Consider the following 20,567-nt stretch of genomic DNA (forward strand, 5'->3'; position numbering starts at 1 on the left):
TCTTAAACCTTAAAAAAACCTACACATTTGGAATTTCAGTTATTCAAATTCTTGATTTAAACAGACTATGCCCCCTGCCCACCAAACAGACACAGCCTCTTTTATGATGAACATGGTAATAGTTACAACTAATCACCAAACACCTATTATACCTACCGGGAAATCTCGCTTGTCCTTTTTCCTTGGTAACTGTGGTGCTTGTGCTGATCCTTCTGTATTTTCACTAATCAGTTTTGAAATACCATCACCATTTCCTAAAAGAATCATGGTTAAAAGCCGAATGAACATATAATAAGTACTTTCCATGAAAAATAATTTTCCCTTTCCCCCAATACTTATATACCATTTGGGTGATCATTTACTGGGAAATATTCTCTACTGGCAGATGAGTAAAAGTATCTTTGGTGCCTTCCTCTAGATTCTACAGAGGTAGCACTACATAGTTAGCAGTGGTCTTACATCATGAAAACACCAAATATCTTCCCATATTGTGAGAAAAAGAAATGCTATATGAATGCTATGCTGATAGTCAAGGCCTTTCAAAAGTGGACTTCAATCTATCTTCTAGTCCTATCTCCCAGTATATATCTTCTAAAGCTCACACTTTTCTTATACTAGACTATACTTAAAACACAATCCAGATTTTCATGGTTCAGTACATTTGTTTATTACTTCTTGCTCATCAGGAATGCCTGTTAGCACTGGCTCCCCCTAATGAAGGCTCAACCAAGTCCTTTAATAACTCTGCAAGGGCCCACCCCCTCTATTCCCTATTCTTTTCTTCCTAAAAATCTTTCATTTTTATTACATGTAATTATTGTATGAGACATTTATACAAACAGTCTTATCTAATGTTATGGGTACACAGGTGTACCTTCTGCTACCAATCCTGAACTGGAGGGTAGGAACATCCATTCGTCATTCTAAGATCCTACCATATTTAGTAACGGATCAAATTAGGATTGATCTGGACAGAATCTCGTATAGCCCATCCATATGGAACTTTAAAAAACAACTTCCAAAAGCTTTAAACAATTATAAGATTGACTGAAGACATTCTTTAAAATATGGAAATGGCTACCAAAAAAAAAAAAATAAAAAAAATAAAAATAAAAATAAAATATGGAAATGGCTTCCTTTTCGGTTTTCACTTTTATTTACCCAGATCACAGTATCTAGCTGTATGCACTCCAGGACTGCTGATACTGCTAGCCATACCCATAGAGGAAGTCTCAGTTACAGGACCACAACTCGGGCTACTCTGTCTTCTGAGAAACTGGGGAGCTCTGTTCTCTGAATCAGGACAACGTTTTATAGTTGATGACTTTTCTTCATCTAGGAGGCTGTCTTCAGGGTAGCTGTTTATCCTTGGCTAGTGATAATAAGATACAAAAGTGCTTTAATAAATTTGGATATAAAACAGTAACACTCTATTATCATTATGCATCAAAGACTTTAGGGGAATGGGGATATGTCTTTTTTTCCTTTCTTCTATATAATTCAATCACTGCACTAAGTAAGCAAACTAAACAAGAGCTGAAATTACTGTCCCAACACAACAAAGAACCTGCCATGTGGCTTTTTCTTTTAATCATCCCTAAGTCAAACTGATATAATTTCAACTGATAAAATAATATAAACAATTAACAAAGTATTTAATTAGTAGAAACAAGCAAGGACTTAATGAAGTATGTATGACTCCAATGAAATAGCAAATTAGAGTAGTAAATGAGGATTATAAATGATGAACACTTTCTATTTCTTCTCCAGGAGTTTTCCCTCAGATGAGTGTAACTGATTTTTATCTTTTTCTTATAGCTATCCAAATACTCTATTTCTCAAGAAGCCCTTTTTTAATATATATTTTATATCTTCGTAATCCCTGCTTAAAGAAAACTATATCTAAAATATATTTAAGGGGCGCCTGGGTGGCTCAGTGGGTTAAAGCCTCTGCCTTTGGCTCAGATCATGATCCCAGGGTCTGGGGATCGAGGCCCACATCGGACTCTCTGCTCAGCGGGGAGCTTGCTTCCTTCTCTCTCTGCCTGCCTGTCTGCCTACTTGTGATCTTTGTCAAATAAATAAATAAAATCTTTAAATAAATAAATAAATAAATAAAATATATTTAAGAGAATATTGAACAAATTTAATAAAATTATTTTTTAAATTTAATTATTATATTACTTAAAAAAGGATTTATTCAGAAATTTTAAGTAGCTCACCTTAGGAGGTAGGGGAGGTGGTATTGCACGTTTTGAGGTTGATCTAACACAAAGAGAAACATGCAATTCAGATGGTGGTAAATGATAACATAAAACAGAGACTCCATTAAATGTGTATTAAAAACTATTTATATTCAGGGGATATAAAAGACAATTAGATCATGCTGCAGAATTTTTAAAAACCTATAGGAAAACTTAAGACCTCAATGTGTCAAACTACATTAGTAGAACTATAAAATCAATTTTTATAAAATGAATACAAACTCTTTTTAACTTTACGGTTTTGCTTTGCATATTTAGTATGTAATTAAAATGAAATAAACAGAGGGGCGCCTGCGTGGCTCAGTGAGTTAAGCCTCTGCCTTTGGCTCAGGTCACGATCCCAGGGTTCTGGGACTGAGTCCCACATCGGGCTCTCTGCTCAGTAGTGAGCCTGCTTCCTCCTCTCTCTGCCTGCCCCTCTGCCTACTTGTGATCTCTGTCAAATAAATAAATAAAATCTTTAAAAAAAATGAAGTAAACAGAGTAGTAAAAAACAGATTCAGAATTTTAGAGCTGGAAGCCACTGCAAATCCTAGATTCAGATGGTTGTATCATCAAACCCTTTAGCTATCCCAAGTGGGATAGCGTATCAGCAACATCTGCATCACCTTTACTTTCTTTTAAGGGTCAGATAGTAAATATTATAGACTTTAGCCTATACAGTGGTCACAACTACTGAACTCTCTTGTTATAATGTTATAGCTTTTTCATGTCATAAAAGTCATATTTAAAAAAAATAAAAGCCACAGCTTTTTTCATGTTATAGAATGAAAGCATCGTCGTGTTCCAACAACTGTTTATGAACTGAAATGTTCATATAATTTTCACATGTAACAAAATATCACTCTTCTTTGGATTTTTTTTCAACTATTAAAAAAATCTAAATACCATTCTAGTTTGTGAACTGTACAAAAAATATGCAGTTGGTCAGATGTGGCTTACAGGTCATAGTTTCCCAACCCCAGATCTATCAGCTGAATGTGGAGGACTCAGGAATCGATTTCTAAAGACCTCTCGAGGCACTGTAATGCACAAACAGGTTTGGAACACCTAGGCTGGCCCTGTAACCTGATTGTTGAGGGAAGGTCTAGAATATGAAGAAACTATACTGCAGAGATGGAACTGGGGTTTTTCGACTCCTCCTATAGTATTTCTTCCCATGACTTTATGTAACTCATCCTTTAGTAAATTAACATTACACATACTAAGTTCTGATTTAAAGAAGAAAACTCAAGAAACCTTAAGGATTAACACATGATGCCTTTTGGTAATTAAAAAATCAGAAGCTTTATTTATACTGATAAAAGGCATAGCACAATTTAAGAATGAAAATTAAAACTTATTAGAATAATCTCTCCCAATACTGTTTTCTTTTTTCATTTTATTTCTTTTCAGTGTTCTAATATAATCAAGTAAAATATAGTTAAAAAGGGGTGCCTGAGTGGCTCAATGGGTTTAGCCCCTGCCTTTGGCTCGGATCATGATCTCGGGGTCCTGGGATCGAGCACCGCATCGGGCTCTCTGTTCTGCAGAAAGCCTGCTTTCCCTCTCTCTTTCTGCCTGCCTCTCTCCCTACTTGTGATCTCTCTCTCTCTCTGTCAAATAAATAAATAAACAAAATTTTAAAAAAATATATATAGTTAAAAAACAACTTACTTGCCAGTATTTGCACCATCAACAAAAGGATTCCACTGTAATACAAAATTTGGGTCTGATGACACTCCCTGTGAAGGTGAAAAAATAGTTTAAACTCTTCCCTTATAATAGACATAAATCATCTTATTTGAGTCAAGAAAATATTCAGTGTCATGATTATTAATCATCTTGGCTTTCATCAATTTTTTAATCTCCAGCTAGATTTGCTGTTACTTGACATATTTAGGTCAATGATTCATTATCAGCTGACTTATACTTAAGAAGTTCCATAAACATACTAAATAAAGTTTCAAACGACAAGCCGTCTTTACCATTGCTAATATATTCCAAATAAAACAGAAAAACGTAACTCTGAATTATCTGGATCACTAATCTATTAGTGTAGAAAACTAATCATTATATTATTAAACAATCATGAACTATCATGAACTTACTGGTGCTATTTTTTCCCAATGGCATGGAAGTTGAGAATTATATATATAGCAATATATACAGTAAGAAAAGCACTACTGCCAAATGTTAAGAATGAAGAGATCCATTAATAGAAGACAATTCCTCTAAAAATTATACTTTGCCAAAGCTGAAAAATAAAGTAAATATTAAAATAACATCTAGGCAATTCTAATAATACCTTGCTCTATTACTTATTTCTTTTTAGATAAGGAAAGGTTTAATTAAATAGTAACCTCAAAATAAGAGCAATGGTTAAAAAAGAAGCTATACTAACAAAAAAATATTAAAACCAGTAAGGTAATGCAAAAATATACTCTAAACCTAAAGAGTTGATAAGAAAAAAGATCCTGAGAGTGTAAAGCTGAGCATCAAATTCATATATTTAATAACTTCATGTAAATCCTGCTGAAGACTCAGAAGGCTCAAAATGAATAGTTAAAATGGTATATTACACATTATACCTTGGTCAAAATATACATAACTATAAGCTTTTTCAAACTTTAATGTGTGAAATGCAGTATCTAAATTATAGCTTAGAAGACTATATAACTTTGTTCCTTAGTCAAAGTATACCTAACTCTTAAGTTTTCTCAAATTTTAATTTATAAAGCATTTCAAAAGTAGTAATTCCTACCATTTCATCCCGTGCTTCTGTTTCTTTTCTCAGAGGAGGTTCAAACTGTAATTTGTCAACTGCAAAATATATAACAGATATTCACAAACTCTATCTTAAAGGGTTAGTCTCAGAAATGTAACAAGTAGCACATGTACTGGGGAGACGGGAAGGGAGAAAGAAGAAAAGTCAAAACCTTTTGATTGTTTACTGCAAGAGTGTCCCCTTTTTTCATATTTACCGAAAGAAGATAACAATTTGGTATCTTTCTAACAACTCTATTTAATTCTTGGTTGGAGTCAGGAAATTAAATATTTAGCACTTTTTGTGTTTAAGAGATTTCAAAAAATTAATCAAAATATCTATTTGGACTAAGAAAAAACACTGAGGATTTTCTCTGTTTAGGCTGCACACTCTGTTCTAAGGCTACAATTTTATGGCAGGGATGAACCTCCCCAAATTACCTGTAACTATCTAAAAACAACAAATAGTATTTAAATTACATATAATAGGGGTGCCTGTGGCTCAGTGGGTTAAGCCTCTGCCGTCGGTTCAGGTCATGATCCTAGAGTCCTGGGATGGAGCCCCGCATCGGGCTCTCTGCTTAGCAGGGAGCCTGCTTCCCTTCCTTTCTCTCTGCCTGCCTCTCTGCCTACTTGTGATCTCTGTCTGTCAAATAAATAAATAAAATCTTTGAAAAAAATAAATTAAATTAAATATAATAGTATTTATAAATTTAATATATTTCGCTCATTGTGTATTATACTTGATCTGCTCAAACTTCTCTTATGTGAAACATCCTAAGACAGAGAAAAGGATGGCTTATTATCTACCATAAAGGATGGCTTATTATTTACTTACAGCTGTTTTTTGGGATTTTTTTACATAGGATGGAGCCCAACACAGGGCTTGAACTCATGACCCTGAGATCAAGACCTGAACTGAAATAAAAATGCAGACGCTTAACAAAGTTAGCCACCCAGGTGCTCCATAAAAAAATTTATTATAAAAGCTAATGTGACTAAAAACCAAACAAATAAAATTCATACTTGTATCATGGAGATGCAAGATCCCCACATACAACCTTGGCAAAAAAAATAAATAAATAAATAAATAAATAATTTTTTTTTTTAAAGATTTTATTTATTTATTTGACAGAGAGAGATCACAAGTAGGCAGAGAGGCAGGCAGAGAGAGAGGAGGAAGCAGGCTCCCTGCTGAGCAGAGAGCCCAATGCGGGACTCGATCCCAGGACCCTGAGATCATGACCTGAGCCGAAGGCAGCGGCTTAACACACTGAGCCACCCAGGCGCCCAAAAAAAAAAAAATTTTTTTTAAATCATTTTCAAAAAGGATCCAGTTGTTCTTATCTCTAAAACAAGATTTTTAAAGTAATACAAAGTACTTATATAATTCATTAAACAAAAACATTGTCATAAAAATTGTATCTACTTTTCAAAAATAACCTAAAATAAAAAAAAACAAAGAAACCAAGCAAAAAGGGTGCAAATTGTACATTATTAATAACTTATTTCTTGATATTATTGAAAAATACCTTAACTCAAAACCACTATTTTTTTTTAAAGATTTTATTTATTTATTTGACAGAGAGAGAGAGGGTTCACAAGTAGGCAGAGAGGCAGGCAGAGAGGAAGGGAAGCAGGCTCCCTGCTGAGCAGAGAAAGAGGAAATGTCATTATTATCTTCAACAATAAGAATTATAGATCAAGCAAATTTCAAGACTTACAAGAAATTCCAAGAAAAAAATGAGTTTCATAAACATTTAAGATGTTTTAAAACACAAGAAAAGTACTCCTTAAAAAAAAAAATCAAATTCCTTATGACTATTCTAAATTATTACAGCCATTAACTTATGGCACAGAAATGCCAGCCTGAGCCTCCAATATCATTGGCTTATGTGGTAGATGGGACCTCAAATTATTTTGTTTTAAAGAAAATACTGACAGTAACTTTGGGTGCATCTTTGGCCTATGAAAATCCAAAGATGGGGAGGTCTTCTATTATACATACTTATTTATTTCTGTAAGATGATGTAGGTTCTAGCCACAATGAGTAACAGGAATTGGAATTATCTTTCTACTTTAAACAACTACATACATGTAATACCAATGTGTATACAAATGATATGAAGTAATTATTTTGGGGTCATGGATAACAGACCCCACAAGGCTGTAATCCTTGAGAGAAGGGAATCCATAGTGGTAAGATCCATATTCACTCTGGCTTTCTGCCTGGAGTCACTTTCCAAACTAGGACACAAGAAAGTGGAATCTAAAGAGAGAGTAACAGCCTTACTGGGTGCAGGAGACTGGAGATTGGCACTGCTTAGGTGGTGGGAATTTGAAGGGCAGAGTGCCAGAAATGAGAAAGTTACATGAAGGAGCTCTAGAAATATGCCAAGAGATCTCTTTGTCTTTGGTTGAATACTAAATTGTCCATAAGCAAACAAACAAACACCCAAGACTGTACAAACAGCTAACAGAGTGCTGTGAGCTAAATGTAGATTCTGGTGATCACGGAGTGGCGGGAAAGATAGCTGAGTTTCTAACCAGAGGAAGGAGCTTGCTGAATATTCTGGTAAAACCTCACACTAGCCTTAAGAGGAGCAAGCTGATATGCCAGTTAATTAACTCTTTAAACACCTGCAGAATAAAGAGGACATAACCAGACACTCAGTGTTTCACTGTAATGTCCAAGATATAATAATAATAAAATAACCAGAGAAGAAGCAGGAGACTAGAAACCAGTTGAAAAATAGATACAGAACTTCAAATAAAGGGGCTTCAAATAAAGCATTCCAAATTTCCAAGAAAACAAGCGTCGGTCAATTTTCACAGTGTTAGACCTGATAGTCACCCAATCATATACATCTCTTTTTTTGTGTGTTACCACATTTCACTTGAACTCTACTCTCCAAAACCCACTCTTTTCCTTTGTTTAATGGGATGTTCCATAGTTCCTCTATTGTGTGTTTTCCTTCATTGCACAGAGTCAACAAACCTGACTTTGCTGGACTACACAATCACATTCATCCTTGGTGGTCTTAGACTACGCCAAGACCCTAAAAATTACTTATCTCCACTAAAAACACATGTATGTTTATTCTATAGTTGCAAAATCCAAAAGCTGGTAACAAATCAAATGCCCATCAACCAAGGAATGGATAAATTGTATTATAATCCTATAATAAAATATTTTATTACTGTGAAGACAATGAACTATTGCTATACATGAAATGAATGCTTCTCACAGACATAATGCTGAGCAAAAGAAACCAAGCAAAAAGGGTGCAAATTTATCTGAGATCCAGATCAAGGTAAAAACCAATCTGTGGTGACAAGAGAACAGAACGGTGATTAGCCTGGGCAATGAAAAGGGCGGGGGTATATAGGAAGATAGAAGGGTTCTAACTGTGAAGGAGCACAAGGGAAGGGACTTCAGGGATTCTGTTTGATCTGGATGGCAGTTTCATGAGTGTATACATTTTTAAAAATTCATCATACAGTACACCTAAGCATTTTACTATATGTAAGTTACCAGCTCAAATTTTAAAAAATGAAACAAAAAAAATAAGATTAAAACTAACTAGGTCTATACAAAACCTAGTAAACACATAAAAACAAAGTTATAAAATGCTCTTGATAGACACAAAAGAAGACTTGAGAAAATATAAAGATAAATCACCAGTAAAATGACCTTCAACTATGCCAATTTTTTTTCTGGTACTGAAGCACAAAAAGCTTACTCGGTGAAGATATTAGTACTGTGGTGTTCAGGAAGAACTAAGTCTTGAACTTACCTCTGCAAAAAGCCTATTTTAGTTAAGAAGACAGACTATCATAAAGGGGTCAACTCTCCCTAAGTTAATACATGAACTTTTATGAAATCTTGGTAAAAATACTAAGAATTTTCCTTAACTAGATAAGCTGATTCTTAAGTTTATGTGGAAAAATACAATAGCCAAATACCATAACAAAGAACAGCAACAACATATATTTGGTGGGAGGAGTGAGGGGAGTAGGAGGAGGATTAGCCCGAACATATTTTAAAAGGTATTACAAAGACTAAATAATCAAATTATGCTATTGGCACATGACTAGACATACTAATGCAATGACAGAATTTCTGGAAAGAAACCAAAAATCTAAATGGTCATTTAATACATCATAAAGGTGATATATCAAATCCACTAGTGAAAATACTAAGTTTTTAATAATTAGCATTTAGACAAATGGGTAGTCATTTAAAAAGAAGCTGAAGTTGAATCCATACTTCATACCTCTTACCAAATAAATTAATATCTTGTATCAAAGATTTAAATATTAAAAAAGTGAAACTGTAAAAATGGAAGAAAAAAATAGAATTCTATTGTGATCTTAAAATCAGGAAGGCTTTGCTAAATATGACACAAAATTCAAAAGCTATAGAAGAAAATATAGAAGTAAGACAATATTAATTGAATATTTATAGACATGCAAAAAATAAAGAAGATAGCTTTATAATGGAATAACAAATTTGCTTCTTTTTTGTATGGTATTTGAAGTCTAGAGAGCTCCCTTGGGATTATATAAGAAGACAGCATTAGAAATATCAGCAATCTGAGGCTAACAAAGAGATAAAATCTCAAATTACCAGTTTAACTAAGAAAAGGCCTGACTGAATTGATGGATATGGGAAGGACATTCTAACTCTCCACTGACCTAGATATTTCCAAAGCTGTATCCAGAAAGCTAGAACTTCAACTAAATGCACGTCTGCAATAACTTTAATTAGCCTAAATACTTAATATATTCTCTTCATTACATTTTTATCTTATTTTACTGTAAACTTTTAAAAATCTCTTTTGAAAAAGTATGCATTTAAGTCAATATACTCATACCTAAAATTTCTTTGCAAATCTGTTCTTCTAAATTAATCTGGCTAAAGTGACAAATATCCTTTATACAAAATATTTGTCAATTATTAATTTATTGAATAAACATCAATTTCCCCTTTTAAGTATATATTTTAGAAAAGATTAATCTCCCCTATTAACTTGACTAAAAAACCCAAAACCAACCCAAATGTCCAACAACAGGAAATTATTCAGTTACAATATATGACCTCAGTGAAAAAGGACACAACCTTTACTGGTTATAAAGGCTAGGCTAGGAAGTGAAAATTTAAAGAAGCATTTAAAAAAAAATGCTTGTATGTTAAGTAAATTTAGTCATGGAAAAACATGAAGGCAATTTAGCAAAAATATTATCTATGGGTTGGTACTGGGTGATGAGATGGGCAATGTTAATTTTCTATTTTTTCCTCTTATACATTTTCTACAATGAATATACATTGCCTTTGTAATTAGTAAATAAAAACCATTTAATGAAAAAACAAGAGAATTCCATTATAAAACAGAGAAACAACCTCTATTTTAGTTGTTTATTCTGATTATGTTAAAGCATGTACTTTCCATTAGTCTGAAATTTTATTGTTCCAAAAGGACCCACAAAAATACCCAGCTCAACCCACCAAAACCACCAACTGAAAATGTATACCAAACACATACAATTTATTTCTGAAGCTGTCCGTTCAGCTCTGGCATTCCTGTTTGTAGATCTAATTGTATGACGAATGATGGCATGGGGCTGTGAAGAGAAGCATAATACACACACTTTAAAAAATTTCAGTGATAAAGTTAAAGGTCAAATTTTTCTTTTTAACTGAATGATCATCTACTAACAAACATGACTACCTACTAATAGAGTAAATTACAGGATAAACATAATAAAATGAACACTAAGATACTCTAAAAGTTATTCACTTATTCCATGTTTATACTGTGTAAAATACTGAAAAGATGCAAATAAAGAGAGAAATCTTATCTTCAAGGAGTTTGTAATCGAGGCAGTTAGGATGCACAAATAATATGATTAGAAAATGGTCAATGCCATTCGTTAAGATGACTACTATTCATGCCCAGATGAAAAAGAAATGACTTTCACTTGCAAGGGTAGAGGAGTTCCTCATGACAGAGCTGTGATCTGATCTGGGCCTGAAGGATAGTAGGCGTTGAATGTGCAGCAGTGTGGGAAGCATTCTAGACAGCAGAGCCAAGACCAACCAAGTAATGCAGAAGAAAAAGAAATTGTATTCAGGGGAACTGAAGTTGGTTATTATTTGGCTTCAGTGAAGATTAAATGAAGAGATTACAAAGCTAGACAGACAGACTGGGAATGAGCCAGATCATGCAAGGCTCCAAATATCAGCTGAGGCTCTCAATTTTATTTTCTTGGCAAAGGAATTTTTTGGAGATTTTACAAAAGAGGAGTGGTATTTCAGAGTCAGATTTAAGGGTAATTGGATAAGCATGTAAGAAGGTACGGAGGGGAGAAATAACTGGATGCAGGAAGATTAAGAATACTGTAGTAAATCAAGGAGAAGATTGCTACTTTATACCCTTTTGCATAAACTCCTGATCCTCTGAAACTATGCCTTCAGCTCAACTGCCAACTATCAAATTTCTAATGACTCATTCTCATTCACTGATGAAGGCCAGTGGCTCATATGTTTTCTCCTCTACTTCAAGACCCACCGTCATACCAAGGGACTTCAACAGCCCACTGTTTGGGACTTATGTTTTCTGACCTCATCTCACTCTTCCAGACTTCAATACACTCTCAAGTCCTAAGATCACCACCTGGACCTTGCCATCAGCTCTGATACTCAAACTCATGCTATGCTCCAAACTTTTCAGCCTTTGAGCTCACTCTCATTTACTCCCATTATGCTATTTCATGTTCACATTGGAATTCCAAGTCCATTTGACTCATTACCTTGTTATCCCCGATCAGCGTTTCTCTTATCTTCACTCTTCTTCCTATCCAGTTTTATCTGGTGGTCTACAATTTCAAGCAATTTCTTGCCAATATCCTAAATGCCCTTTGCCCCACTGCCCTTCAGTACTCTGGCATGCCAGAATGACAACTTTGGATGAATTAAGCTACCTTTGTGTTTTCTTTCTGGAGGAAAGTCACTGAGCAAACCACACTGAAAATTTATCTCATCTGAGGCTTCAACTTTGCCCACAAATACTTGTCTAATCATTTAACCCAACCCTTCTCCTTAATTACTATTTCACACCTTTTCTCCATACTCTCCAAACCCAATCACTTTCCCTCAGACTTTCAAAAGATGACCTTGCCATTTACCTCACAGAAAAAACTGGATTCATAAAAGAAAAAATATCTTCTGGCAATAATCTCAACTATCCTCCTCCTCTTATGCAGGCGAAGAAGTGCTTCATACCTAAGATCAAGTGTCTCATAATGTAGATCCCAGCCTCTCCTCCTTTCTCAGAGACTTTGCCTATTCATCTTGTTCCTCTTAAATCTTTCTCATCTCTATCTATTGGACCCTTTTCATAAGCATTTAATGCTATTAAAAATTACCTTCCCCACTTAAACAATAACTAATTAAATAAATCCCTACCAACTCAATCTCCTCTAGCTACTGTTCATCTTACCTCTCCCTTTCACAACTAAATTGCATAAATGTATTGCTATACTTATCTTCCAAACCACTCCAATCTATCTTTACCTTGATAATTTGAGTATTATCCTTTTAAAAAAGTAACCAAGCATATCACCACCTAAAATCCAAAGAGTTAACTTATCTTCTAGGCAATATTCTTATTAAAACTTTCCTTCCTTCTTTTAACGATCTTAATCAATCCTTTGCCATTCCTCCTAGCCTACTTGATTCTTTTTTTTTTTTTTTTAAAGATTTATTTATTTATTTTAGAGAGGGAGGTGAGAGGAGAGAGAGGGCACAGGGGGTAGGGACAGAAAGAGAGAGAATGAGAATCTTAAGCAGACTCCACGCTGAGTGTAGAGCCTGACACAGGGCTTGACTGAAACCAAGAGTCAGACACTTAACTGACTGCCATCCACGTGTCTCCTCGCCTACTTGATTCTTAAATTTTGGAATAAATCTCAGGATGCTATCTTAGGCCCTCTTCTTTTCTCATTCTACATGCTTCCCTTGAGTATTCACATTTACTCCTTAAGGTACTAACTACTTCTATACTTTTTAAAAAATTTTATTCATTTATTTGACAGAGAGAGATCACAAGTAGGCAGAGAGGCAGGCAGAGGGGGAGAGGGAAGCAGGCTCCCTGCTAAGTAGAGAGCCCAATGCGGGGCTTGATCCTAGGACCCTGGGATCATGACCTGAACCAAAGGCAAACACTTAACACACTGAGCCACCCGGGTGCCCCTACTTCTATACTTAATGACTTTCAAATTTATATCTGTAGTCCAAACTTTTCTCCCCAAGGTACAACCACATATCTAATTCCTTATGAGATCTCTCCATTTGGAAGTTTTGTGCAACATCAAAATTATTATATATAAAATCGAGCTCCTTTTCTTCCCATACCAGATTTTACTCTAGTGTTCCTACCTCAATAAATGAGGCACTTTTATACCTCTTTAGGCATTCAAATCAAAACCTAGCAGTAATCTTTATTCATCCTCTACCCTCATGTCTTCATCCAATTTTCAACTCTCACAAAGAATTCCTGAATTAGTCTACTTTTCTTCATTCTTGCTCTACATTCCTAGTCTAAAACACCACCCATCTCCATCCTGGATGACCTCAGCAGCCTCTTAAAGGATTTTCAGAAATGGAATCACCATTCTGAGGTCATAGAGATCTTCTAAAAACGCACATACAATTAGGTCACTCCCTCACCATTAAATGGTTTCTACCACTAGATAAAGCCCCGAATTTTTAACATGGTTTGAAATGGCCGTGTTTAGCTCCATAATTTCACCTCCCACCATTCTTCTTCCTTATTTCCTACACAAATCAGACTAACCTTTCTGTAGCTCCTCAAGTATGTAGCCTTTGTTTTTATCACCGGGCTTTCTAGCATGCTATTATTCCCTCTGCTCAGAACAATTCTGCCTGTTCTCTTCCTCTAATTCTGATTTCTCCTTCAGCTTTCAACTTACATATCACTTCTACAGCAAGTCCTTTCCTGTTCCTAAAATTTGCCTCCACGGCACACTGTATTTCCCATTCCATAACTGCTACCATACTTGTAAATTATTTGTTGGCATTTCTGAGTTTCCTTTAAGACTGGACCATAAGTTCTTTGAAGGCAGGGATACGGTGAATCTCATACACCATAGTGTTCCGAACTACCTGGCACAGAGATTTCATGAACTGAAAAATAAGGTTTTATCATTAAACAGAAATGGAGAACCCAGGAGGTAGAGTGGATCTGGGAAGTCCAGCAAAATAATGTGGGGAATAAAAAGAGTGTCTGGTAATTTATATAACAAATGAAAGACAAATTGGGGAATCAAGTAATACCAATACCACATTTAAGCTGCAACAATTTTAATAATTTTTAATTTTTAAGGGATTAATATATTAATTATTACAAGTCTGCAAATGATGGTTAATGTAAAAAAAAATCTATGAATGGCCAGCTTATTCAATATTTTCAACTAAAAGTTCATTTAACACTCAACAAAATATTCATCAGTTACCTAATGACAAGGGTAAGACTATGCTATACACTAGGCAATGATTAATTTTTAAAGATTAATTTTCAAATATTATTTAATTGAGTATTTCTATTAAATACATACATAGAAATAGTGTCATATTAATTAAATGATAGGCTTGATCTTGGGCAAATTACTTCTATTCTTTCTCCTTTATTCCCTCATTTATAAAATGTGGGCAGTAATAGAATCTGTTGCAAAGGACTGTTCTGAGTATTAGATGAATTAACGTGAAAATTATCTGGTCTAATACTTGGCACACAATGACTACCCAAAGAGTGCTAGTAGTTATTATGATACTTACATGGTATAATTCAAAACTTAAGAACATAAAGCAGAACATTTACTTCAATAAATAAAAACAAAATGTTTGGTTCTATAGTCTTGCCAGAGTGAAGGTAGAGATATAAAAGGAAATAAAGGCATAAAGAGATATCTGATAAATTCAGAGAAGCACAGAAATAAAAAGAAATCCTAAAAGGAGAGGAAGAAACTCTGGTGAAAAAAACACAGCTCTGTTTTTAAAGCTGTTTTTTTTTTTTTTAAGATTTTATTTATTTATTTGACAGAGAGAGAGAGAAAGAGAAAGATTACAAGTAGGCAGAGAGGCAGACAGAGGGGTGGGGTCGGGGGAGGAGGCTCCCTGCTGAGCAAGGAGCCCGATGCGGGGCTTGATCCCAGGACCCTGAGATCATGACCCATGACCTGAGCCAAGGGCAGAGGCTTAACCCACTGAGCCACCCAGGTGCCCCCACAGGTCTGTTTTATACAAGCTTAAGTAGGTTCCTGCCAATGGGCAGGAAGTCCCACATTCCTGATTTACAAGTTTTCTTGTTAAATAGAATATATTCAAAAAGGTTTTACAGTATTTTCGGAGAAAGAAAACATAGGACTAGCTCTAAATGTAATAATAGAAAACATAACAGTCTTCAACAAGTATTGGAAAGGATAAAATTTCTATGGGAACCTCAATTTAATTTTTAAAAATCATTTGTATTCTGTTAATAACCTGTATAACAGAGAAACTAAAAAATGACCAACTGAATTTCTAAAGAGCTTCTTTTGTGAAAATTCACATGTGCATGTGCTCTGGCTAACTTTTTGTTCTTTTGGTTCAGAGCACTGTTCCTAAAACCTTTTATTTCCTTCTACAGATGTCCTTTCTCATCAGGGAGAGATCAGACTCTCACCAGAATCTGAGGTCTAAGGAGAAGGGAAAGCCATTCTGGATTTCTGGGAGAGGAAAAAGACCTGATTCTAATCTTGGAAACCTCTTAATAACCTTGGGCAAATCAACTAGGAAAATAAAATGATATAAGTAGTTTTTTTTTTTTTTTAAAGATTTTATTTATTTATTTGACAGAGAGATATCACAAGCAGATGGAGAGGCAGGCAGAGAGGGAGATAGAGGTAAGAGGGAAGCAGGCTCCCTGCTGAGGGGAGAGCCCGATGCGGGACTCGATCCCAGGACCCCGAGATCATGACCTGAGCTGAAGGCAGCGGCTTAACCCACTGAGCCACCCAGGTGCCCGATATAAGTAGTTTTAATTAGACTAGTAATCCTCGTTCTTTCCAGAAAAAGTGTCAACCAGTTATGTTATATTGCAAAATTTTTTAAAGTATTAACTGGTAATTATATGCAGGATAAGTTTAGTTTACATTTCTTTGTGGCTAAATCTGTTATAACTAAAAGAGTAAATTAGAAAATAAACTCTCAGACCATATTAAACATGTATTTTCAGATATCAAAATGCAAACACTCTTTACCTCAAAGTCATCATCATCTCCCTCAGTGTAATGTGCATGGTTGTCTGGATTATTCACTTTGTCCAACAGTTCGACTGCTAGGGCCCTAGAGAGACCTGGCTGCCCTACAAACGTATGCTAAGTCAAAACAAAACAAAACAGAATTTCATGAGTATGCTTTTACATCATTGTTTATAGAAAATATTACTTGTAATTTTTCATTCAGTAACTATCAGAAACAAGCATATGGGAGCCTACTAATACAAATAAATTAGAGAACGTATTAGTAAAAACATTAATCAGAGAAACCATAATTATATATTATCAAACTAAAGCACCCTTGTGGAGTAAGTTTATAACACGAATAATTTTCTAAATAAAGTTATCTAACCTACATTAGGTTGCAAAAGTACAACCTTGGCTATAACAACTAGACATTACTCATATCACTATGGTGATATATATGCAAATGAATACTGAGATACAGTCCCTATCACAGTAAGAAAAAAGCATATCTATTCTGAATTTGCAAACATTTAATTCAGTAACGTTGTATAAATGTACAAAGATACACAATTCAATTTTGACATTTAAATAGTTTCCTTAAACAGCTGTAATCATTGACTTTTTCTAATATAAAAGTATTTTACAAATACACACAGAGCATTCTATAAATTTACATAAAAAACCAAGGAAGACAACAGCAACATTTTAAAGAGTTTTTTTTTTTAAAGGCAGGGGTTGGCAAACTAAAGCCAATGGACAAAATCTGGGGCACTGACTCTTTTTGTAAATCAAGTGTTGAGTATTAAAGCCAAACCCATTCGAGTATACTGTTTATGGTTGCTTTTGTGCTTCAATGACAAAATTTAGAAGTTGCAACAGAGACTGTGATCCCAAAGCCTAAGACATTTACTATCTAACTTTTCTCAGAAAGTTTGCTAACCCTGCAGTAAGAGATCACTAAATTTTTATATTAAAAATCCTAAATACTTTTATTCAAGTGATATGCCTACTTACTGCATGACTACAGAAAATTCTTCTACAATTTAAATTGACTTACAGTCAGAAGTCTTTCGGCAGTTGGTCTTTTTTTGGGGTTTTTGGTTAGTGCTATTTTGACAAAATTATGGAATGTTGATGACCTTCAAACAAAAAAAGACATGTACAAAAATATTTCACTAATATTAGTTTTTTGGTATTACTACATAAAACTAATTTATAAGAAGTTTGAAAGTCTGAAACACATGATTTTTCTCTTAGGCCTCTTAGCTCAATATAAGACAAAAGACAAAACCCAAAGCACAGTATATTCCTTGAAAACAGGTATCAGGTTCCTCTATAAGTAAAATGAAATTAGTTAGCAAAACAGTAACACATAACCTCTAAAAAATACACAAAAAATTAGAAATGGGCAGCTATGTCTTGTATCTAGGTGCCACTTAGGAATCAAAATGCCATTTTCTCATTGGTTAAATTTATCTCATATATAAATTTTCCTATACCAAAAGAATGGCATGGAGATATGGGGGTAATGTAAAAGATTATCTAAACCCTTATAGGGTCACTGAATTTCTTGGGAATAAGAAGAACTACGTAGCAGTTCTCTAGCCAAGAAATCAAACCACTGCATTATATTTGGTGACTTGTGGTAGGAATAACTTAATCAGAGAGTACCCTGAGACTGGCAAAGGTACTCCAAAGGCAGCAACTGCTCTGGAATTTGACTGAATTCAGCTGTGAGAGCTAGTAGTCATTCATTCCTGAATGAATATCCAGTCATAACTGCCATAAAGTCCTCCAGTTCCAGTTGCTTAGGAGCCTAGGGTAAAAAGGATTAGGAAGAAACCCTTATCACCACAAAAGAATAGAGCTACAGTAGGATATAAACTCCTTTATTTCCAGTGGAATTTTCCCTTTGCTCCTGGCATCATCCCCAGAATGGCCTGGATTCTAAGTAATACTTTATGTACATAGACGGGCCAATAAAACACAAAACAGTAGCTTAGAACCTCTTTTGGGGATAGGCCTCTTAGAATCTGAAACAAGATATGGACTGTCTTCCTAGAAGAATGAATATACACACAGAATTTGGGGAGCCCATGGGCCTCTCCCAATAAGAGATCCATTAAATCTAGATGAAGAATTCTGAATTTAGGAACTTGGAAACTTTTATTTGCATGGTCTCTTTTATTACATGCATGGCAAAAACATTACCAGAAAATAATTTTCAATTTTTATCATCCAATTAAAGATGTCTTGATGGACTTTAAGAAGAGGCAAACAGACAAAGTCAATTATCATATGGTTTCACTCACTTGTGGAGCATTAGGGATAACAAGGAGGACATTAGGAGAAGGAAAGGAAAAGTGAATTGGGGTAAATTGGAGGGGGAGATGAAGCATGAGAGACTGTGGACTCTGGAGAAACAAACTGAGGGTTTTGGAGGGGAGGGTGGTGGGGGGATGGGTGAGTCTGGTGGTGGGTATTAAGGAGGGCATGAATTGCATGGAGCACTGGGTGTGGTACATAAACAATGAATCTTGGAACACTGAAAAAATAAAATTAAATTTAAAAAAAGAGGCAAACTGCTTTACTAGTAAGAGAAAAAAGAAATTAGGAAAATAAATTAGAAAATAAATAATAATGTTTTTGAATATTAGGTAAGGAAGGCAGAAAAAGTCAACAGTGATAAATGTCGTGGTACTTGAGAAACCTTTTCATATTACCTTCCATAAAAGTCAACATGTCATTCATTAACAGAATAGGATCCAAGGCAAAGATATGAATCTCCAAAATTTTATTTTAATTTTTTATTTTTTTGTAAAGATTTTATTTATTTGACAGAGAGAGACAGCAAAAGAGGGAACACAAGCAGGGGGAGTGAGAGAGGGAGAAGAAGACTTCCTGTCAAGCAAGGAGCCTGATGCGGGGCTTGATCCCAGGAAGTTGGGATCATGACCTGAACCGAAAGCAGATGCTTAATGACTGAGCCACCCAAGCACCCCGAATCTCCAAAATTTTAATCTATTCATCTCTAATGGTTTCCTCACCACACTTCTTACCCAAGCTTCTAAAAAACTAAAAAAATGATTAGAGTTTTACCAGAGATGATCATAAAATCTTTTGCATTGACACGGTGATGTGGATTTGTTCCTATTTCTTATTACTCTAAGTTTCTAAGGAACTGGAATTATCAAGAAAATAAACCTATATCCTTGCCACAGCTCTGCAAGTAAATGAGATACATAACTTCAGGAAAACTGTTTAATATCTCTGGGCTTCAGTTTCATTGTCTATAAGATAAGGGAACTGAACCTGTCTCCTTTTCATCTATAAAATTCTATAAATCTATCTATACATTCATTAACTTACCATTTTGTTTTGTCCTTTAGTTTTGGAGGCTGAAAATTACTTTTTGACATTAAGAAGAGGGCCCTGGAATAAAATTTTCAGTTAAAGAGCAATACTGAAATACTTTTATTACTTCATCTAATAATCAGAATGAATATTCTGTAATGCATTTATACAAATTATTAAATATGTAGGCACTGATGAAAACTGGTATGGAATATGAAAATTAATTTTTTAAAAAAAGATATTTTTTTAAAGTTTACCAATAATGTGGTTTTAAATATGTATGTATGTATGTATGTATGTATGTAATCTCTGTACCCAACACAGGGCTTTAATTTACAACCCCGAGATGTAGAATCCATACTCTACCAACTGACCTAGCCAGGAACCCCTGGAAATCAAATTTTTTATATTTCAGATATCTTATAGAAAATTTCTCCTAGGTATAGAGAGGATATTTAAATTTCAAACAAGCTCTTATTCACAAGGTAAAGCTACCAAATGTTAGAGAAGGGTTTTATTATAATACTGTTAGTGTATATAACTAGCATTGTATCTTATGCACACATGTATATATAATTATGTATCATTCTGTAACACAGAGATGATATATTACTCTAACATTAGGTTGTATGCTTAATGGAAGATTTGTCTCTATAATTATTTTGGGCATACAGGCAAATTATATGAATTTCCTAGTCTTTTCCCCTCTTTCAGATAATAATTTTCCACATTTTCTCATTATGAATGATGTAGAAGTCAACATGCAAGAGGACTTTCTCTATGAATTCACCTTTGACTCATTTTCTAGGGCTGTGGGGGCAGAAGGATGGAAGATTTAAGAAGGAAATTCTAAAATGCTCTATTTCAATATTTTCTACAAAACCCTTTACAGGTTTC

The 20,567-nt window shown here is 34.6% G+C and overlaps 1 protein-coding gene across 1 annotated transcript in view; it reads right to left on the reverse strand.

Annotated features, from left to right (window-relative positions):
* Positions 1–20,567, reverse strand: part of MAP4K5 (mitogen-activated protein kinase kinase kinase kinase 5) — a 108,363-nt gene that overhangs the window by 27,234 nt on the left and 60,562 nt on the right. Inside the window, exons 11-19 of the mRNA XM_059373163.1 lie at positions 19,686–19,748; positions 17,374–17,455; positions 16,332–16,448; positions 10,556–10,634; positions 5,008–5,066; positions 3,921–3,988; positions 2,223–2,265; positions 1,219–1,372; positions 157–254 (exon numbers count right to left, since the gene is read on the reverse strand). Coding sequence (XP_059229146.1) covers positions 157–254; positions 1,219–1,372; positions 2,223–2,265; positions 3,921–3,988; positions 5,008–5,066; positions 10,556–10,634; positions 16,332–16,448; positions 17,374–17,455; positions 19,686–19,748 — 763 coding nt within the window. The remainder of the gene's footprint in view (positions 1–156; positions 255–1,218; positions 1,373–2,222; positions 2,266–3,920; positions 3,989–5,007; positions 5,067–10,555; positions 10,635–16,331; positions 16,449–17,373; positions 17,456–19,685; positions 19,749–20,567) is intronic.

Source organism: Mustela nigripes, chromosome 13 (assembly GCF_022355385.1).
Source record: "Mustela nigripes isolate SB6536 chromosome 13, MUSNIG.SB6536, whole genome shotgun sequence".
Taxonomy (NCBI): domain Eukaryota; kingdom Metazoa; phylum Chordata; class Mammalia; order Carnivora; family Mustelidae; genus Mustela; species Mustela nigripes.